The sequence below is a fragment of the Eretmochelys imbricata genome, chromosome 2, assembly GCF_965152235.1.
Source record: "Eretmochelys imbricata isolate rEreImb1 chromosome 2, rEreImb1.hap1, whole genome shotgun sequence".
Classification (NCBI taxonomy): Eukaryota; Metazoa; Chordata; order Testudines; family Cheloniidae; genus Eretmochelys; species Eretmochelys imbricata.
Window position 1 is genome coordinate 214848464 of NC_135573.1, and position 15857 is coordinate 214864320.

A 15857-nucleotide genomic window follows, 5' to 3' on the forward strand; every position below is an offset into this window, starting at 1 on the left:
TAGATACATTTGTTTGTCTTTCTTTTCTAGTGCACCAACCTCTCCTGATGTTGTCCTTCCTTTCATTTTCCTCTTCTTCTTTGACATGATGAAAGGGAAAGAGTGGTCTTCTCCTGTCTAAATTCCATCTTCATCATTACCTTAGCCCGACTCTCTCAATTAATACTACTGTTACCCATCCAGTGTACCCCCCATTAGTAAGCATGCCATCCTGTCTGATTGGGATGAAAACTGCATAAAGTTGGATTGAGACTGGGCAGTAGTTTTATCCTGTTGCCTGAATTGAACCATCGTAGTGTAACTATGTTTATACTAACAATTGTTTTTTTAGAGATGGCATATAAAGATTAAAACCCTAATTATAATCATAATTTTAAAAATTAATTAGCATTTACATAGCTAGTGAAAAATGAGATTTGGAAATACAAATAGAATAGTAGTAATTTTAGAATATTAATATATTTGAACAACTATTAATCTCATCATTATTAGCAAAAGTTGTACCAATTTTGTACTTGGTATGTATATTTTAATTATTTTCCCCTCTTCTTTTAACAGTGCTGTAATTCGTCATTTGAAGCCACATATTCAAAACAGTTTATACCATCAAACATTGTATATAGACTGATTCTATGTCTCATAAACTCTCTAAGCACTGTGAATTGAAACTACCAAACTACGTGGAATTTGCAAGCGACTAACACCTGGGTCAAATGGCACATTTTTCTGATATTTAATAAGGAGCCTTATCGCCAATATGATGAACCGGGAGAAGTGGGTTAACCTCAGTCCTTCAGAATTTTCTCAGCTTCAGAAGTATGCAGAATGTAAGTACTTATTGTTTGAAATTTTCTACATAATTTCACTGTTAATTCAACATTAAGTCTACTTCAAATTGAAATGTAACACAAAAGATTGTCCTGAGGCTGTATGTTGGCATGTTAAATTTGTATTCTACGGTGACTGAATTGTATTTATTTTTTTATTCATTACCATGTAAGAGCTTGAATTAGACTTTGTCCCCAAAGATTTGGTTTCTAAGTAAATTATCTTTTTAGCATAGATGGCTTAAAAAGTTTTTTATGAACATAGAGGGTTGTCAGTTTGGGAAGATCTACCTATACTGATTATTCATGGATGGGATATGAAACACCTCTGCCAAAAGGACTGTGGACTATCTGGAAGCCAATTTGCCTGCCATGTGGCGTTAAGCTTACTGTTTCACTTCACAGGCATGTAGGATTTGGAAGTGGTGTAGAGAGAGCATGCTCAGCCATCAGTGAAACAAGCATTTTGGCTTGTACTATTGCATTAGCCTCTGGTGGATGCAGGGAAATATTGATTCATTTTAAAAGGAGCATATCCAGTTCTTTACCAGGAGGATGGTTTCCAGTGTTGAGACACATGAAGATACAGTAGGGATTTGAAAGTGTTGAAAATAGGAATGTGTGTGACTCCTGTTGTTTTCAGTGGAATCTGTTTGCATGCCTTAGTGGGAGGACTAGGATTTTATAAAGTAAATTATTTTACCCAATCTGAGGTTGTATGGAACAAAAGGATGTTATGTCTTCCAGGTGCTTTGTATCAGTAATAAAAGTTCTCACACAGTAAAGATAATTTATTCAAGAGAGTATTGGGTCTGCCAGATACAACCCTTGGTTTGAAACTCTAACCAGGTGAAAGTGTTCTCACTGGATGAGGACACTGGTAAGAACATTTTTCAAAGTGTGCTCAAGAGTTCTTAATTTAAAATGTGTAGCTTCATAAGAAACACTACTTAAATATCCGGTACAATATTTTCACAGTATCTCACGACTTTGGCTGGGTTTGAACCATTTCACTCAGAATCCAACTACTGAAAATAGTAAAACTAATGTTGAGAAAAGAGGAGGAGATATTTTATGGCAGAAATAGATTACAGGATATGTTTCCAGTGCACCCTAAATATGAGTCTTGTACCAAATACCACTCTCAGAAGGATAAAAATTGTAAAAGAACTGAGCTTTAAACAAGGTGAATGTTTGGGCTTATGGATTTAACAGTTACTGAAGGAATAAGAATAGAAACATACACAAATATTTTGACAGTCTAGATGAGCTGGCAGATGTAATATTGTAACAGTAATAAGGAATGATACAATATGTATATTAAAGGGTTTTATTACCGCTATATATATATAGTTAGAACAATGCTGACTGCCACAGTGAGAGTTCTAGGGAGTCAGTCAGCACAAGAATCAAATTAATAGTGCCAGAGCTACATGCTTTTGGATCCACAATAATATTTGTAATATGAAATGAAAACACATATTGGATACTGTAATATCTCCGTGGGAACTGAGAAAGGGTTAAACAAGCTCCAATTGTTTTTTTTTTTTTCAAACAGCATGTTAAACATTTTTATGAATAACATCATATTTTTGAGATGTTATTTATGAAAATTATAAAATATATCAGTGATTCACTTGCCAGCCACAGACTATGACATGGGATTAGCATTTGCTGTTTCTTGCATTTAATTTGATGTATAAGCTTAATTTTCTAAAATCTTAACTAAATTATGTTGTATATAATTTTAACTTTTCTGAAAACTCTTAACAGGTATAGTAGTTTGTAATCGAGAAAGATAACATTTACAGTTTTTATTTCAGTTAGTGCTAATGCATATAGTACTCCTTTGGGGCCTCATTCAAAGCCCATTGAGGTCAATGGATTTTGGATCAAGCCGTTAGTGATTGATAGGACAGTCAGACACTTTTACCAATCCTCACTGAGATCAGGCTAATGCTTCTACAGCAAAACAGGGTTTTTTTGTTTTTTTTTTTTTTTTGGGAGGGTGTTTTTTTTTTTTGGCGGAGAACAATAATATAAAATCATGCTTTAGATTATTTTAACTGCAGTGTGTTGGCGTAACTGGTATAGTACACTAAACCCTTTTAGATATTTGGTAGTGTATTACATGCACGAGGAGATTGAAAGAAACCTTTTTAAGCACTTCAGCATTTCATTTCAATATCAATTTTTAAATATTTTTTAAATATAATAGAAAAAATCAAAACATTTCATTTCAAAATGGTTGAAACAAAACATTTAGATTTTTTTTTTAAATGTAAACAATTTGGTGAAATTGACATGAATTTTCAGAATGTTTCAGTTGACCTGAACTGTCTTGCTCACTGAGAAAAAGCTTTGAATGAAAAATTTCACCTAGGTCTAGTTTATAGCTTGATCCTAGCTTTGTTAGAGGTGAGGACTGATAGCTCAGTGAATGTAGTCCCTAAAACAAAGGCCCTGCTTCCTCAAGGACTGAGCCTTAAGGACTTTCCCAGTTTCTATTAGTGTGGATTGAGGGTAAAGGAGAGTATTCACCCAGATTCCTCCTCATTTGCTCACAATCACAAGAAATGTCACTTAAAGTTACCCAGAAGTTGGAAATAAGTGTACATCTTTCAACTACTATGTTTAAATATGATTATAGCTGTCATGTCCTTAGAATCCAACTGTGGATAGGACCTATATAAGTAGCACATTGGGGATTGCCGTCATTGCAATATAGTGGAAGGAGTGTGGTATCAGATTAAAATAATGCTTTCTGTACTATCTATTAAAATTTTTTTAGTGGATGATGTCATGCAGGGCCAGTGACTTTTACAGTTTTGAACGCCTCCTTTCCGCACTACAAAAACAAATAGACTAAGAGTAGCTACAGAAATTCCCAATGTGGAGACAACACTTTATTTCCAGTTTAAGATCTTTCCTTCTCCTGGTGTCTGTAGAGAGATGTTTGTAGAAGATTATAATTTAGAGATGCTCCCTCATAAGGACAGTATTCTGAACATAGGAATTTGGAGATGTGCCCTGAAGGTGGGTGCTGGGGACACCCCATGGCTGAGGTCACCAGAGATGCTCTCCAGTTTGTTTTATTAAAGTTTTATTCTTTCTCATTCACTAGTTTGTTATTTAATGAACCCCAAGATCATTACAGTCTCCATTTTAAATTAATTTTCTGCTTCAAAAGTCTATTTGTGGAGCAACACAAACTTTCATTTAAAGAGAAGGAAAGTGAATTTGTGGAAGTGAAAGTACATTTTAATTCAGATTTGGCTCTTCAGTAGCTAATGACTTTTAAAAAATAATAATTGTTCCAGATTATAATTATTCTTTTGTCTCCTCCAGTCTGATCAAGTTAAATTCTCATAGCTGCTACTCTTATGAAGAAGGGGTAGTGGAAAGTTGTGGGGGGCTTGTCCTTTATTGATTTTAGAATACTGAAGATAAAAGAAAAATTAAAAAAAACTATTCTCTGAACACGTTATGATTATGAAAATAGAGTAGATGCCAAATCCTGAAGAGCAAAGCATAGAGAAATGCGTACAAGTTATAACTCACGGAGTAGAAGACCAAGGTATACCTCTTCCTATTAAACCTTCACAAGTGATCACCTCTTTGCCCCTGTCTTTGTTCTCTTTGCTCCTGAACCTTTTACTGTTTGTTTCTTTATTTCTTAGTCCAACTGAGTGATCCAGTTCCTGTTAAAATCAAGGGCAGTGTTTCCATTGCCTAAAAGAGGAGTTTGGATCAGGACTGTATTCTTGAAACGGCAAGATCTGCACATGAAAAGCTCTTATTGAAGTTGGTGGGTATTCTGTGTGCAGGATCAGGCCCCTAGTCCAAAAGGAGAGACCTTGCCTCCTTGAGTGCTTTTAAAGTGCCAGGTGCATGTGTGATGCTATATTATTAATAACAATAGCAGCCTGGATGGTTAGGGTAGTGAGAAATGTCAGTGAAGCTGGGGTGATGTAACTCTCCATTGTGATCACATCACTATGTGCAGGACTGGTTTGGGAGGGTCAGTGCTCAATGGGACATCTCATTTTTGTGAGCTAGGTATTAGAATCCTCATTTTCAGAAGGGGAAACTAGGGCATCAGTGGGAGATTTGTCATTGACTTAATCATCCTAAAATATGGCCTTTTGTTTAATTCCAGAAGCAGGATTAGAAAACAGTGCCTTGCTCTTAGGCTGATCTTGCTCTCCTGAATCATACAGCATGTCTTGCTCCTGAGCTGCTCTCTTTGTGACCAAAGGGCACAGTGGCTGCTCAGGCACCCAGTTGGGAGGGAGCTTGCTACCACCCTAGTGCCATCAGTGGCAGCTGAGTCAGTGCTGCAAATTGATCTAGCAGTACTAAAAATAGCAAAGCCACACAGGTCCTCAAATCCCAGCCCTAAATGGCAATAATGGGGGGAGTATGAATAACCTATAATCTTTAGGGAAAATCACAGTGACAAACTTTTAGTCCTGGAAATTGGTTTTAATAAATTTTATATCTTCAAGGGAGGGATAGCTCAGTGGTTTGAGCATTGGCCTGCTAAACCCAGGGTTTGAGTTCAATCCTTGAGGGGGCCATTTAGGGATCTGCAGCAAAAATTGGGGATTGGTCCTGCTTTGAGCAGGGGGTTGGACTAGATGACCTCCTAAGGTCCCTTCCAACCCTGATATTCTATGATTCTATATCTTTGGCAGGAACACTTCTAGAAACTTCCTAAGAAAAAGAGAGAGAGAGAAAGAGGAAACGAGTGCTGATATTTCTAGCTCTTCTGGATCAGGGGTTCTCTGGTTTTGAGATTAACAGGCCTTAAAAGCTGGTATTGTTTCTTACCATGTCTCAGGGTATATCTACACCAGTGGTTCAGTAACTTTAACAACCTGTGAAACCCTTTCAATAAAATGTCGTCTCGCGAACCCCCTCCTAAAAATGAATATTTCCAGGGATTTTCTCCTTTACCTGAGTATAAATTATAAAAGCAGTGATCTTGGAAATATAAAATTTATTTCTTATGACATGCTTATTACACACTATTTATTATTTATTATTATTACATTATGAAAATGGCACCACTTTTCCAAGATCTCACTTTCGTAGCTTGTATCACTTTGAATGAGCCTGTTTTAAGACAAGGCTCCTATGTTTCATCAAGGAGTATCAGATGTGAAACAGCATAAAGATATTTAAGAAGCCAACTCAAAGAGTTCCTCCTACACAAGCATTCAGGTCTTGAGCAGTCCAGGCAAACAACTCACGTTACAACAAAGCTTAAACTTGTTCTTCACAGTCATTTTAAAAACAATACTAGCTGCCTATTTAATTTTTAAAACAGCAAAAAATATCCACCTCCCTTTCCATTTCTTAAAAGGAGTCTTGAAGTTTAAATCTCCTCAGTGTGATAGATAGGTGTGCTTTGATCTGCTTAGCTCTTGCAAGTCCAGGGGCTCCGGGCTGCTGGCCCCGTGCTGCCCGGGGTCCCTACGGACCGCTCTGTCTGCCATTAGGGAATTTTTTCCCGCGAACCTCCTGTAACATTTCACGAATCCCCAGGGGTTCATGAACCCCAGTTTGGGAATCACTGATCTACACAGCAATAAAACACTCACGGCTCACCCTTGTCAGCTGATTTGGGCTTGCAGGGCTCAGGCTGTGGGGCTATCAAATTTACAGTCTAGATGTTTGTGCTCAGGCTGGAGCCTGTGTGCTGGGACCCTCCTTCCTGAGTCCAAGCTATAGCCCAAGCCCAAATGCCTACACTGCAATTTTATAGCCCCAACAGCCAAAACCCCGCGAGCCTGATCCAGCTAAGCCGGGCAAGCTGCAGGTGTTTTATTGAAGCATCGACATATCCTCAGAATCCTGAAGGACAAAAGGTGTTTCCTATCCCTTATTGAGGCTTGATCCATTAGCGCAGTGGACTCTTCCCATATTCTAGGCTGAGAGGGAAGTCTGTCTGAACAGATGTGCTAAGAGAAAACCCAAAGAAACCTCTAGGACTTTGCCTACTACTGCAGCCAAGGTGTTGCAGCATCAAGTGATACTACCTTTGAACATAAATTGCTTTGGCTATTTAAAAAAACCCCTAACCAACAACTTATTATAGAAAACATTATTTGAGAACTAATTATGCCTCTGTCATGTTTTTTGCATTTATTTTCTCATTATCTACTTTTTTTTCTTATGGACATTTGCATGCAAGCAGGCAAAATCTTTCATTTCTTAAGAGTTCGTCTGTTCCTGTTGCTCATTCCCTACATGGAGGATACGGGGGATAAATATAACTGCTTTCGGTGGAATTGATTATGATGGCACAAACAAAGAATTACAATGTCAGTTCAGCAAGCTGAGAGGAAACAAACAAAAAATCCTGGAATTGTGTAATTATGACAGAATATCAGCTTTAATTTTTTTTAAAGTTGTGAGCCCTCTTGGTTATGAAGAAATTTTTGAAAATGTATCCCATCCAAGTGTAAGCAATACAGTCCTGTCTTGAGTCAGCACACAACCTGAAACAATAGCTCTGAGAAGTGGGAACTGCCTTATTTGGCTCCATCAGATGTTTACTGCAGGGTCCACTGGCTGGAAGGCCCATCAACATCACCCTAGTAGAGGAATGTTTGTGGCAGGAGGAGAGGTGTGCAAAGATCCTGGCCAACCCACTCAACAGATATATCCTACTGCTGAGTGGGCCCCTCTGCTGTTACTTCTGCCTCTCAAGAATCGGGCAAAGCTCCCATCCCTGCTGCTCCTGAGGGGAATTGTTGCTGTCCCGTGTGGGGAGAAGGAGACCCTATGCTGTTTCTTTGCCTCTGTGATGGGGCGTGGGTGCAGCAGGGCTGCATGATGAATCCCGCATATCAAGGTGGTCCAAGGGCCCTGGATTGCCTTATTCTGGCTATGCTTTCTGCTAATAAAGCTACCATTGTTCACATTCAATTTGACTTATTCATTTAAATAACAATTTGAGTCATATTTTTAATATGTTCATGGTTATATGCATTTTCATTGTTTTTGAAATACTGAAAATATACTGCTCATTGTGTTGCTTTGGAAGAGTTTTATTGGGACATTAAGGAGTACCACTATGTAGTTCTGTTGGCAGCATTGCAAATTTTATTGGCTGTTTTGGGAGTTTATAGATTGTCTGCAGAAAGACACTGCACTGTAGTATATAATTTATTGCTTAGTAAAGCAGTTTGGAATATACTGGAAGAATATACTGCCATTAAATGCCAATATTATATAATATGGTACTCTTTTATATGGTTAACAAAATAATAAGTTTCATTTTTGCTTAAGGGTCAGATCACTTTATACGAAACCTTGCATATATTGAAACTGAATCATGTTTAAAAACTATTTGTTGTCTGATAAAGGTGCCATATCTTGGATTGAATGTAATTGTGATGGTAGCTGTTGATAATTGATTTACTTAGAAAAATGTAATAGGTCAGGACGCACTAACTGGTCTATTCAGAGATAATGTGGTTTTACCCAGAAAGACACACTGAATAGCCTTGGAATTCTGAGACTTTGCTTGTCTGTTGAAATTTAAAAGTATTCCTTTTTTATTAATTGAATACTGTATGAAATTGATAGAGTGGACAACTCCGGCCTTTAATTTCTCTTTTATATCAATGGCTCTTCACAGTGGTAAGGGCAGAATTTGGCTTCCTTTCTTTTATCAGAATATTAGTTAATAGCGAATATTTTTGGCATATAGGTGTTGTCATGGTTGCTTGGAAGGAAGCACCATGTATCCTTAAGTAAGGGAAACTCAAATGAATGAAGGGAAAAAAGTAGTGATAGTCTGGAGTGTCACAAGAGAAGGATGAGGACTTTAGATAGTACATGATTTAAGTTAACCATGTACTTGGATGCTCCCCAGGGAAGCACTTAAGTAGCTGGGAAATTATTAAAATGACACTAACGAGGATGAGAGAGGATTGAATAGGTAAGGAAAGGGGTCAGGGCTTTATGGACCAGGATGTAGGTGGTTTAGCCTGGTGGTCAGAGCAGGAGTCAGGTCCAGGGGGCGGAGCAGGCATGTAGTTTGAAAAACAAAGCCAAGGGTCAGTACCAGAGTTAATTGCTGATTTACCAGAGTCAGGAATCAAAGCTGGGTCAGATACCAAATGCCAGAGGCAAGGGTCAAGCCAGAGTCAGAAGTCAGAGCCAGGACTATTAACTGATGACTGAACCAAGATGTAAGGAAGGAGCTGGAGGAGAGGCAAGGAGCAAGCACAGTGGGATTAGGAGTGAAGGCCGGGTTGAGACAGGAGCAGAGCAGGAACAGTGTTGGGTGTAGGAAACAGGCAGAAGCAGAGTCCAATGCAAAAGGAAATCACCTGGTTGCTCAGACAAGTTCCTGTGTCTCCTTCTGGCTTAAATAGTGAGGTTGGGCCAATCGGTGGAGCCAGTTCCTGTGAGTGGTGCCTTGGCTCAGGCTGTAGTCCTACTAGATTCTTGGTCCACCAGGTTTTACCAGACATTAGATGGAGGCCAGGATGTGATGGCTGTCTAGGAACCATCAGGCCTGGGTTTAGGACCTGGGACATCCCAGAAAACAGAGACCAGAGCAGTTAAGGGAGTTAAAATATGCGTGCCTGATTTACCACTGCATTAGTCCAGTTTTATGCCAGTGGTTGCAAATAGATATTGGAAGTGCAATTGTGAGCCTCAATGAGGGAAGAAAAGCATTGCTGTTTTGGAAGAAAAATGGAAGAGCTGGAAGAGGAAAGGGGAAGTGTGTACTGGAGCAGTGGTGCCCAACCTTATGACACAAGAGGGTCATGTAAACCTAAGCACAACCTTGTGTGGACCAACAGATTCTACATATTTTAATAAGATTTAAAGTCACCTGTATCCATATATATTTTAAGTTCAGGTTGTTTTGTATGTATTTAGATAGAAACAACCTATATACAGTATTGTCCGTTTAAAAACAAATAAAGAAATCGGTGCATAAAATGTGTATCAGAATGATAGAAAACAGAAAAAAAAACCCATTAATTAATCTGCTGTTGGTATATTGTGTTGAAGCAGGCTGAGGGCCTTATGAAATGCTCTGGTGGGCTGTGTACGGGCCATAGGTTGGGCTCCCCTGTACTGGGGGAAGTCACCATGGTCCCTGGAGTTTCTCCAAAGAACTTTTAACAGTAAGGGAGCATAGGCCAAGGAAGTGGATTGAAGTATGAACAATGGTTCATGGAATGAACTGAGTGATAAGAAAGCAAATAAAAAAAAATAAATTAAATAAGAAAAAACGAAGGGGAAAAGGACTGAAAGGAAGAATATCACTCTTCAGAAAATATGAAAATGGCTTCATATTGAATTTCAGAACATGTTTTTAAAAGGGTTTGCAGACCAAGACCCATGGGTGCCTGGTACATTTACAGCTCCGATATTAAATTAGTTACTGGAGAGGTCAGGAAGCTGAGAGAGATCAGACCTCAGAATGGAATGAGTTTAGAAAAAAATCAGAATAGTGTTGGAATAGGTTTATAGAGAAAAGAGCAGTAGAGGCAATCCAGCAAGGTAGCTTAGCTAGAGCTCATAACACTTAATTCAGAAATTTTTGCTTTTAATGAACATTTGTATACAATGAATAGTAAACATTTGGTATGAAACAGAATGACTGTGACAAAGAGTTCAGAGTAACAGCCGTGTTAGTCTGTATTCGCAAAAAGAAAAGGAGTTTGTGGCACCTTAGAGACTAACCAATTTATTTGAGCATGAGCTTTCGTGAGCTACAGCTCACTTCATCGGATGCATACCGTGGAAACTGCAGCAGACTTTATATACACACAGAGAATATGAAACATTACCTCCTCCCACCCCACTGTCCTGCTGGTGCTATTACCAGCAGGACAGTGGGGTGGGAGGAGGTATTGTTTCATATTCTCTGTGTGTATATAAAGTCTGCTGCAGTTTCCACGGTATGCATCCGATGAAGTGAGCTGTAGCTCACGAAAGCTCATGCTCAAATAAATTGGTTAGTCTCTAAGGTGCCACAAGTACTCCTTTTCTTTTTGTGACAAAGAGCCGGATCAGATGAAAGGAATCCAAATGACATCTACTGAACAGAAGAAAACTGTAGAGATAGGGTAAACAGCTCTACAAGAGCTATTGCATTTTCTGTGGAAGTTCCCTGTAAAGATTCTGCAAGTTTATAAAAGAAATTTCATACAGAAAAGCTGTTAACTAAGTAAGGCAATCAACATTATTTTAATTAGCAATTAGCTAGTAGTTGTGGTAAAAGAATGACGGCTTGCTTCTAACTTCATGGCTTTATCATAAATGTAGAGCCATGTGTCCCTACCCTATGAATTTTGCATGAAGCTAGACTTGCTGAATCTTGTCATGTTGCTGCTTAAATCCAAGCTCAGTAATCTGTAGAAATGGTCAAGCACATGTTCTTTTTAAAACATATTACTAAACAGGATTGCAATCACACTGCTATGGCTTTTAAATAATAAATGCTTTAAAATAATGTTGCAGTGTTGATATAGACCCTTAAAAGAATGGCATTTGTAATAAGTTGTCACTTCTTTCATAATGTGCTCTAATACTTTCCAACCAATTCATATAGGCCCTGATTAATCAAAACAGTTAAGCACATGATTAAAATTAAGCACTTTCTGAAGTGTTTTGCTGAATGTGGATGGTTGTAAATATGTGATTTAAAGTTAACCATGCACTTATGTTCTTTACTGCATTGGTGTCAAAGTCTCTATCAGGGACTTTCAGAGTAGTAGTTGATTTTATGGCACTCCCACAAGACTTGTATTAGTTAAGTACAATGAGTGATTTACAGGAGGGATGCTGACCTTTCTTTTAGATTGTAAGCTCCTCAGAGCAGGTGCTGTCTTTTTACTGTATACTTTGCAGCACTGAACACATAGTGGGTGCTAACCACGCATGTGGTGCAATTAATAAGCAGCTCCAATTGCCTTTGCCATGAATAACCCAAATTATTCTGCTTCTCATCTAGCTCAACTCTCCTGCTATCCCTTTACTCAGGAGCCAAACAAGACCCTGGGTTGCTTTAATTTTCCTTCTTCTCCCTCCACACTGCATCAGTTGTCTCATCTACCCACAAAACCTGTGATAGCTGTATCGACTATGTGTAACTTACAAAAACAACATGACAACTGTCGAAACAAGTTAGCAGACAGAACCTCTCCTTCTCTTCCTGACACATGTCTGAATTGCCTTTCAATTATTCCAGGCATGAAAATGTAAACTGTTGCTCAGGATCTGTCTTAAAATCAAAAAGTTACACACAATTCTGCATAATTAGGCATGATCCAATGTAATCACAAGCCTCAATTATTTTTTTTCCTGGAAACTGGTAATACCCTTTTTGTATTACAGAAAGTCTTTATTTTGGGGCTGAGTCAGACCTCTTTGAGTTGTACATCACCTCTAGTAGCTTAAAGCTGGAGAAATTACTCAAAATGACTGTGTTGAATTAAATTAATGAGCCTAGTAAATAAGGAAACTGGACATCTATGTATCTTCAGTAGTTTACACACTGTGTGCATTTCGGTTTTCCAGCATGAGAGGAGAACCACATATTGTGCCAAAGCTTGACTTTAACCTGAAAATACCTAACTGTTCTCTATAAATCCAGGCTAGTTGTGAATTTTGTTGTCTGTAAACAACTTAAATCTCCAGTTTGACTGTCCCCATTTTTAATTGTATTGATTTAATTTACTGTCACTGGAATGGATTATACAGTAACTCCTTGCTTAATGTTGTAGTTATGTGCCTGAAAAATGCTACTTTAAGCAAAATGATGTTAAGTGAATCCAATTTCCCCATAAGAATTAATGTAAATGGGGGAGATTAGGTTCAAGGGAAATATTCTTTGCCAGACAAAAGTCTGTCTGTCTCTCTACATATACATACACATATACACAGTAGAAGTTTTAAACAAACAATTTAATATTGTACACAGCAGTGATGATTGTGAAGTGTGGTTGAGGTGGTGGAGTCAGAGGGTGGAAGAGGGTGGGATATTTCCCAGGGAATGCCTTACTGCTAAATGATGAACTAGCATTTGGCTGAGCCCTCAAGGGTTAACACATTGTTGTTAATGTAACCTCAATCTCTACAAGGCAGCACGAATGGAGGGAGGAGACACAGCAGGGCAGTGGCTGCAAACATTCCCTGTGGAAATTGAATGTGATGATGAACCCACACTATCCCACTGGAGTGCACCACTCCCTCCACTTTCCAAAGTGCTGGGGGGTGCGTGTGTGTGTGTGTGTGTGTGTGTGTGTGAGAGAGAGAGAGAGAGAGACACACACACACACACACACACACACACTCACACACCCTGTGTGTGTGTGTGAGAGAGACGCACATAGCCCCTTTAAGTACACTGACCTCACTCTAAGTACACTGCCTTTTTAAATAGATCAGCAAATTGAGACAGCAGCTGCTGCCAGCAAGCTCCCTCCATCCTGAGCCCTGTCGTGTCCCCTCCCTGCTCTGTGGAGATGAGGTACAGGAGTGAGGAGAGGGGGGCCACCCTGACATCAGCACCCCTCCTTCCCTCCCCTCCCCCATCCCCTGTACAGCAAGCAGGAGGCTCCTGGGAGCAGCTCCAAGGTAGCGGGCAGGAGCAGCATGCGGCGTGGGGGGCGGGGGGAGAGGAGAGGGACACCTGAACTGCCCGGCAATTGATAGCCTGCTGGGCAGCTGATGGGGGGCTGCCGGTCCACCCTGGTTCCAATCGCCCACCAGCTAGCTGCAACGGGCTGCTCTTTCTGCAAGAAGTGAACAAAGCAGGTGGCTGTCAAACAACGTTATAAGGGAGCTTTGCGCAACTTTAAACGAGCATGTTCCCTAATTGTTCAACGTAACAACAAAATAACGTTAACTGGGATGATGTTAAGTGAGGAGTTACTGTATTTTGAACTGAGATTGTGTTGTATCCCCCTTCCTGAAAAACAAGATACTGATCAGGTCTGATTTGCATCGCCCCACTGGCATGCCCAATGGAAGGCTGAAAATGAATACCTTATGTAATGGTTAATGTCCCTAGTGGCAGTTATGGCCAACACTGAGCATTGGGGAGAGCAGTAATAATGTGTGTTCCTTGGGGGTAACCATAATTGCCATTTGGAGTCATTAACAAAGAAACTAAACTGGGAGGCTTGTATTTACTTTCCACTTTCCATTGGGTGTGAATTATAGGGTGCCATTAGTTAAGCGAGGCAGGGAGAGCACTTAGCAAAGTAGTGGTCTGGGAAAGCAAATAATCTATTTAATTTATTTCTTATCCCATTCAGTAGATTTCACCAGGTAGCTAAGATGGGTGTCTAATTTTCATATTCAGCCTTAGGTTTTATATACTGATCAATCTGAGTGAAACTGAGTATCTTTCTCTCTCTGTATAACTATTCAGACTCAAAGCCGAATGTTTTGGACAATGAAAATAAACGGAGTTTTTGAATTAAAAGGTTCTGGAAGGTTCCATGACATGTTGGAATGGCAGTTTAGGAGTAGGAGATGTGTAGGTAGGAAGGGTAGTTGAGAAAAGCAGTGGCAGTTGGGATTTGCAGTTGGGATTGGGCAGTTGACAAGAGGCAGGAGGAAGGAGAGGCAGAGAGAGAAGACTAAGAGGAAACAGGGTAATGTGTGCAGGTCATGGATTTGTGAGTGAGTTGAAAGAAGGAAGAGACCAAAAGGAGGAGGCTGCAGAACCAGGGAGGAAGCGAAAGCAGAGATAGGGCGGAAAGAGACAAACAGCTTGAGAAATGCACCTGGATGCTTTTTACCTTGCTGAGACCATGTGGTTATCCAATGAATGTATTTGTTTTGCTGCATGCAAATTAGCCACACAATCATCTGCAGGCTTCTAAAAGACGTGACTGGCATTGAATTCTAAAGAGATTAATAGTAATCCAGTCCTTAATTCTTACAAAGGGATCACTCCCCCACAAGACACAACTGGCTGAATCAGAATTCTTCCTCTTAATTTTCCAGCTTTTACAAGACAAAGAACAGCACATATAGTGCATGATGAGTCATCTTTGTGATTAAGTCATGCACATGACAGCATCTATATTATACTAACCAGGTGAGCCAGTCTTTTATCTAAGTAAAAGGGGCCAGAAAACTGCCAATAAAAGGATCATCGTATACTTGTAAGTTGTATAGTACGGTGCAATAGGGGATAAAAATAAAGGACTTCAGTAATAGTTTTATTCTAGATATAGGTACTTACTGAAATACTAAGGCCAAACTTAAGTGCCTATCTTTAGGCACCCCCCAAAATGACCTAATTGTAAGAAATTTGGAACACTCAGGGAGCTCTTGCTGACTCAAATGGGAACATTAGGTACCCATGTTGAGAATCTTGGCCTAAGAACTTAGTTGTGAGATTGATTTTGCTGGGATAAACATAGGTGAACCCCTGCACCAACCTGGAGCCCCATTAATTCCAGTGGAATTCTGCTTGGGTACAGGGTTACATGTGTTCACATCTCATTGCAGGATCCGGGATTGATTTGCAGAAATAGTTACACATTGTAAAAGAAATACACTTTTGTATTAATATCCTCCATTGTGATATCTTAATTGTTTACTGACTCTTAGATGTAACAACACAAAAGATAGCTAAAACATTTAGGCAGAGATTTCCAAAGCTGCCTTAGGGAATTTGGGTGCCCAAGGAAATTTGAATAAGATTTCAATGTTCAAATTCATTAAGCAGCTTGGAATGTCTCAGCCTTTAAACCTGTATTTAAAATGGAAGTTACCTTCCTCACTATCAGACAGGTAGCCGTGTTAGTCTGGATCTGTAAAAGTGGCAAAGAGTCCTGTGGCACGTTATACACTAACAGACGTATTGGAGCATAAGCTTTCGTGGGTGAATACCCACTTCATTGGATGCATGCAGTGGAAATTTCCAGAGGCAGGTATAAATATGCAAGCAAGAATTAGGCTAGGGATCACAAGGTTAGTTCAATCAGGGAGGATAAGGCCCTCTTCTAGCAGTTGAGGTGTGAACACCAA

At 39.4% G+C, this 15857-nt stretch overlaps 1 protein-coding gene across 6 annotated transcripts in view; it reads left to right on the top strand.

Annotated features, from left to right (window-relative positions):
• Window positions 1-757: 757 nt before the first annotated feature.
• DGKB (diacylglycerol kinase beta) overlaps window positions 758-15857 on the top strand; it is a 440036-nt gene continuing 424936 nt past the window's right edge. For all 6 annotated transcript variants that reach the window (XM_077809368.1, XM_077809370.1, XM_077809373.1 and 3 more), the window contains exon 1: window positions 758-827. In XM_077809368.1, the coding sequence (XP_077665494.1) occupies window positions 758-827 (70 nt within the window). The remainder of the gene's footprint in view (window positions 828-15857) is intronic.